This window comes from Hibiscus syriacus, unplaced genomic scaffold, assembly GCF_006381635.1.
Source record: "Hibiscus syriacus cultivar Baekdansim isolate YM2019G1 unplaced genomic scaffold, ASM638163v2 tig00116959_pilon, whole genome shotgun sequence".
Classification (NCBI taxonomy): Eukaryota; Viridiplantae; Streptophyta; class Magnoliopsida; order Malvales; family Malvaceae; genus Hibiscus; species Hibiscus syriacus.
Window position 1 is genome coordinate 3,905,408 of NW_024063485.1, and position 6,566 is coordinate 3,911,973.

Genomic DNA, 6,566 nt, shown 5'->3' on the forward strand with positions numbered 1-6,566 from the left:
GAGTATAATAAAATATTAATTAATAATTTAGTATTTTATTGTTGTTAATTAGAAAATTCATAGATTAGAAATTTATTATCTTTTTATTATATATTAGTAAATTATTATTTTTTTGAATGAAATAATTTTTAAAAAATAATTACTAAAAACTTATCTAAAAAATCATCAAATTGCTTACATTGCTCGACTCAACTCTTTAAGGTCTCGAGTCAAGCTTGAGTTGAGTTAACACGAGCTTTGACCGAGTCGAGTTCTAACTGCTCATGAGCTGCTCAACTCATTAAACACTACTAGTTAGTAGTTGTGTTATTTTTTTACGGTAGTTGATTAAAATAAAATCAAAATGACATTAGGTATGATTAAAAAAAACGTAATAATTGAGTAATAAAAAAAATAAAAGTGATAATTGTGACACTAAACCTGTAGTTTACCCAGTAATACTTCACCACATTATTGTTGTTAGATTCTGAATCTTCTTCCAATCCAACTTGACCTCTATTATTATTTAATATACAGTTTTACCCTTTGCAAAGATGTCAAGTTGTTCAAGGTACTACGCTTATTGGCTTCAACTTAAAATATATTTTGTTGAATTGCGTGGCCTTTCGTACGAATCGAAAACTAGAATAGATCCCTTTCTAGATGCTTTTTTACGTAAAGTTTTTTGTATTCACCCCATCATTATTCTACTCTATCTCATTTTTCTTCGTCTATTCTTTATTTGAGTTGATATTTAATATAATTATCAAAAATTACATAAAAAGGGAATAAAATTATGACTCAGTTTTATATCTGTATATAAATTTAATTGATATTTTTCTGATATATTTAATACGTATATAATTTGAATTTCAGTGTTTTATTTGCATTAACTATATATTTAGTCATCCATTTCTCCTCACATTTCTATTTTAGTAATCTAATTATTATTTTTTTCTCAAAATCATATAAACGTTATAATTTATTTCTGTTTTCATCACTCATTATTAAGAAAATAATTTTTATCATTTTAATACCGTTTTGGCATTTTTAAAGTATTTTTAATTTTCACATCACTAGAATATGTATTTAAGTTATTAGATAAAATCAAAGGAAATTTTGAAATTTTGAAAAAATTAAATGTTCAAATTAATCCTTAATGTTTATTAAAATAATCATTTTTGTTCATATTCCTTTTTAAATATTTTGCTACCAACGTCTCATTTTAGGTCAAAAGGCCCTATTGTTTTACTAATAATCACTTTAATTCTTATTCTTTTATTTTAGATCATTTTTGTCCTCAAAAGTTTCATTTTAGGATAAAAAACTCATATTTTAGAACATTAATTTCTTGTTAACTAATATTTTCATCCATGGAGGAGCTTTATTTCCCCAAAATAAAACATTGTTACATTGGGATCAAAATACTAGAAGAAGAATAGGAGTGCCTTTGAAAAAATAATAGGTAGGTGATCCGGAAGAAATTTAGTAATAGATGAATGACTAAATAGGTGGTTTACTCTTTTATTTAATTGGAATCACGTGTTGTACGAACATTTAATTATCCAAGAAAATCAAACCCACTTTTCTTGATTTGGTTCTTCAAGAACGGGCAACGGGCAGTCCAAATTACTCCATTTAAAACCGCAGTTTCATTCTCTTCCAAGCAAAAATCAAACTCTGAGAAAAAACTAGAAATACCCAAAAAAAAGTTTTTTCTCTCCTAAAACCAGCCCCTGTTGTTGCCCTTTCCAGAACTACACAAAATTAAACGCTTTGTTTAGCCTAATTTATATATTGAAAGGGTTCAGGGGGCGGATATTTATGTTAATAGTTTCGTTTTTTTAGTTTTAAAGTAATTTTTTTGTGTGAATAAAAGCCAAGTTTGTGAATTACTGTTAATAAGAAGAATTATATTTGGGGAAAGGGTGATCGATTTGGGTGGAAATTCTTCATGGGTGTTTTGGTTGATTCCCGAAAGGAAGGTTTGGTTCTTCATGGGGTGGGTTAAAGAGTTTGGTGAGAAGAAAACAGGTGGATTCGGCTCATTCCAAGCGTTTGGGTCATCATCAGCTGGCTAAGCAGTTGACAGTCCCGCATCTCATAGCAATTGGTAACATTTCATGTTTTCTACTTCTTTTGGGGAAGCCCTTTACTATGTTTTTTTTAGCTGATTTTTGGGAAAGTTCGACATTTATTTGTAGTTGTTTGGGGGAATTTTGATGCTGGTTTTTGGTTTTTAGTTATTTCATATATTTAGAGATTTAAGGTGTTTATCTACTATGATGGGTTTCGATCGTTATTCACATTTTCTGTTGTTATTTGCTGGGGGTTTTTTTTACTCTCTTGCTCATATATATATATTTGATGTATGTGGTTATTCTTGTTTTTTATCCTTATTTTAGTTTTTTTTACCTTAAGATAATGTTTTTTCCCCGTTTTTATTTTTGATATATAACTAGATAGCTTATTTTGAACTTTGGTACACTGTGATTAGGTGTTGGATCAACAATTGGAGCTGGAGTATATATTCTTGTTGGAACAGTTGCTAGAGAGCATGCAGGGCCAGCTCTCACCTTTTCTTTTCTAATAGCTGGAATTGCTGCTGCTCTCTCTGCTTTTTGCTATGCCGAGCTTGCGAGTCGTTGCCCCTCTGCCGGCAGTGCCTATCATTATTCATACATTTGTGTTGGTGAAGGGTAATTTGCATTTTTCTTGATTTTGGTCTTGTAAATTTCTTACTGGTGTATTGTTCTTTGTTCTTGCAATTTCAAAAGTTGATACTAGATTTTCAGTCTTTATTGTTTCATATAGATTTATCAGTTTCTTGCCTCTGATACTAGTAAATATCTTTCTGCAGTGTTGCCTGGTTGATTGGTTGGGCTCTGATATTGGAGTATACAATCGGTGGTGCAGCTGTTGCTCGTGGCATCTCGCCGAATCTGGTTTAGTGAATTTTCTCAAAAATTTTGGCCTTCTTTTCTTTGGCTGGTTTTTTGATTAAAATTTCATTATTATTTTTTTTTTGATGTTTGCTTCTAGGCTTTGCTCTTTGGTGGTGAAAATAGTTTACCGTTTTTTCTGGCTCGTCAATATATTCCCGGCCTTGACATTGTGGTGGATCCATGTGCTGCAATTCTAGTTTTCATCGTGACGGGGCTCTTGTGTGTTGGAATCAAGGAGGTGCTGTCTATCACCGCTTTTCATTTTTGTTTTTGTTTTCCAAGTATGGGTGATGGATCCTTTGTTTCCTTAAAATTAAAACCTCTATGCACGTTTCATGCAGAGTACACTAGCACAAGCGATCGTCACCACTGCAAATGTATGTGCCATGATATTTGTTATAATAGCGGGCAGTTATCTGGGTTACCAGACTGGATGGGTTGGATATGGACTTCCTACCGGGTAACTGGAATTTTTTGATATATTTCAATGCAAATATGATCATTCAAAATCTTTTATATTAATTTTTTATCCCATAGGTATTTCCCCTTTGGTGTGGATGGAATGCTTGCTGGGTCTGCAACAGTCTTCTTTGCGTATATCGGTTTTGACTCGGTTGCCAGTACTGCTGAGGAGGTATATGGTTTCTTTTCTTCTAGCAGTTTACTCTGTATTGAAGTTGTCTTTCCTGGTCATATGAAAAATTTGAAATTGTGAATTGCAGGTGAAGAATCCCCAACGAGACTTGCCGCTGGGTATTGCGACAGCCCTCTCCATTTGTTGTGGATTGTACATGCTGGTCTCTGTTGTGATTGTTGGTCTGGTCCCCTATTATGCTATGGATCCCGACACTCCCATCTCATCAGCATTTGCTAGCCATGGGATGCAATGGGCAGCGTGAGTATTCATCATGCATTCGGAGTGTGTATTTATTTATTTTTCGTTTTATGAAACCTTTTTATATGGGGAACCTTCATGCTGTGTTTCAGTTACATAATAACCACTGGAGCTTTTACTGCTCTTTGCTCAACATTAATGGGCTCAATGCTCCCTCAGGTATGAATCGAGTTGGAAGGTTTAATTACTCTAGAGATCCCTCTCAATTATTTTAGTATTCGGATTCAATTAGGATTTTAGATATATTAATTAATGTAATGTTATGTTTAAAATTTTAAATTGTTCCTTGTAAATATTACTTTGTTGTCAACACTTCAACCCATTTAGAATCCAAATAATAAATGATAAAATGCTTGCACTTGAATCTTACATGATCGATCATGGGGCTTAGTGTTTTTTATTTTTACGTAAATTAATTCATTAATCGTGTGTTTTCAGCCTCGGATTCTTATGGCAATGGCTAGAGATGGATTGCTGCCATCTTTTTTTTCAGATGTTAATAAACGCAGCCAGGTTCCTGTCAAAGGCACTTTGACAACTGGTATTGTTGCTGCTTCCTTGTCATTTGTCATGGATGTTTCACAGTTGGCCGGGATGGTAAGTAGACATTTCTTGCAATTGGGATAAACTTCATTTACCTGTTTGGGGTCCAGATCACATTATTTTATCATCTTAGTTTGAATGTAGATCTAAACACGCCGCTGTGTTCGCAATGATTATAGTTTTCTTGGTCTTGATTGCATTCAGTTAATATGGCGACTCGGTCTTAATTGAAAAATGAACGTATCTGACTCTCATATTCGAGCAAGCATCAAGTAAAGGAAAACTTTTACCATATAATGATGTCTCTTATTATTGCTTTAGTCTGTTTGATCATTTACAGTTTTCAAAACAATGTTAATGGGTTGATTACGAAATATGCTCCTGCTTAACTTTCGAGATAAAGAGGCCCCTGGGTTTATATGCCAACATGAAGCTAAGAGTTGCCTTTTTCGTGCAGGTTAGCGTGGGTACACTTCTTGCCTTTACTATGGTAGCAATTTCCGTGTTGATACTTCGATATGTCCCGCCAGATGAGGTGCCATTTCCATCATCACTTCAGGAGTCAATTGATTCTGTCACCCTAAGGTATAGTACCCAGGCAATTAGTGGGAAAAATCCTGAGATAGGTACTTCTGGAGACAGTTCTCAGCCTTTGCTTCGCGAGAAGATTATAGTGGCTGAAAAACAAGAAGCTCAGGCCTCTTGTAAGTTCCTTGCTTTCTGTCTTGTTTTCTTATACACTGTATAGAGTTCATTTAAGCAATTAGTATAAAATGTCTTAGGTTTACCACAAGCTTATGTAAGCAATGTGCTTGAAGGTTTTCTGCTTGCTTTTAAAAGTGCAAAAACCCAATTATTTGGAATGTAAATAGAATATTTTGGAACTTAATATGTTCTTACTCTCCTAAAAATGCTTTTAAAAGTGCATTCATTTATTTCTTAAAGCTTTTCATCAACTGCCATCTCTTGGAGTCTTGATTTCCTTCCATGTAATCGTTATTGTAGGGGCACTCGATGAAGAGAACAGGCGAAAAGTTGCAGGCTGGACCATAATGTTATTATGTGTAGGGATATTTGGCCTTACTCTCGCAGCTTCAAATCTGTGGATTCCGGGGTAGGTTGATTATGTCTGTTGTCGAACTACGTTTTTTTTTCTATTTCAAAATGAAACGGAGGCATTACACATTGATATGGATGAAGAGATAATGAAAACCCATTTTATCGATACTTGGTTGGAGGACATATATTATTTTCTCTATTTGTTGATACAGGATGATAGGAAACTAGTTCCGGATGAACATTTTAGTGGTTTATGACATATATGGAGAAGAATATTCGATTTTATCTTTTAATAACTTCTCTCTTCAAATGGTTTCATTATCTGCTCTTTCGGTTTGATGGTTGTTGGTATCTTCCTATAGACTTATTCGGCTCACATGTTGTGGAGTTGGTGGTGTGCTTCTTCTGTCGGGTCTGATTGTGCTCACATTAATTGATCAAGATGATGCCAGGCACAACTTCGGCCATACCGGAGGCATGTTCCCTGTACTCTTTGTAGTTCATGTTTACCTGCCATTGCCATATTGATTATCTTTACTGTTGAATCAATTTTGAGGCAATATTGATATTATTTTCAGGTTTCATATGTCCTTTCGTTCCACTCCTACCAATTGCTTGCATTCTCATCAATGTCTACTTGCTCATTAATTTGGGGTAAGTCTTAAACTAAGTCTAATTCGAATGCTCAGAATTTTGGTCTTTCCAGAATTCTCATGTTTGCTTCCTTTGAAATTGTCAGGACTGCCACCTGGGCTCGGGTTTCGGTTTGGCTTTTAATGGGGGTGGTGGTTTACGTGTTCTACGGTCGTTCCCATAGCTCACTGCTGGATGCAGTGTATGTGCCTGCGGCTCATGCTGATGAAATTTATCGATCGTCCGCCTCGGGCGACATGTTGGCCTAATTCCACCACGAATGGGGTTTTCTGCCGGAAAAAATGGGGAATTCGTTTGAACCAACGCTTGTTGGTCTTGGTTTTGCTGAAGAACTGTTTGTAATATATATTATAGTTATCCACCGTTTGCTTGATTGTTTTATTTGTGAGATATAGTGGCAGCCATGGTTGATGACCTTAAATCAAACCCTTGTTTATATATATATATATATATATACTATCCCGAGGGTGGGAAAGACTCGTTCAAAAATG

General features: G+C 34.6%; 1 protein-coding gene across 1 annotated transcript; it reads left to right on the plus strand.

The window, feature by feature from the left end:
• Window positions 1–1,918: 1,918 nt before the first annotated feature.
• LOC120189753 (cationic amino acid transporter 2, vacuolar-like) lies at window positions 1,919–6,359 on the plus strand. Its single transcript, XM_039192956.1, is given in 15 exon segments — window positions 1,919–1,964; window positions 1,967–2,092; window positions 2,477–2,678; window positions 2,840–2,924; window positions 3,022–3,162; window positions 3,266–3,384; window positions 3,462–3,558; window positions 3,647–3,819; window positions 3,912–3,978; window positions 4,258–4,416; window positions 4,820–5,066; window positions 5,368–5,476; window positions 5,784–5,896; window positions 6,000–6,075; window positions 6,161–6,359. Coding segments are annotated over 15 exon segments (1,908 nt in total). The 5' UTR covers window positions 1,919–1,933; the 3' UTR covers window positions 6,324–6,359.
• The last annotated feature ends 207 nt before the right edge of the window (window positions 6,360–6,566 follow it).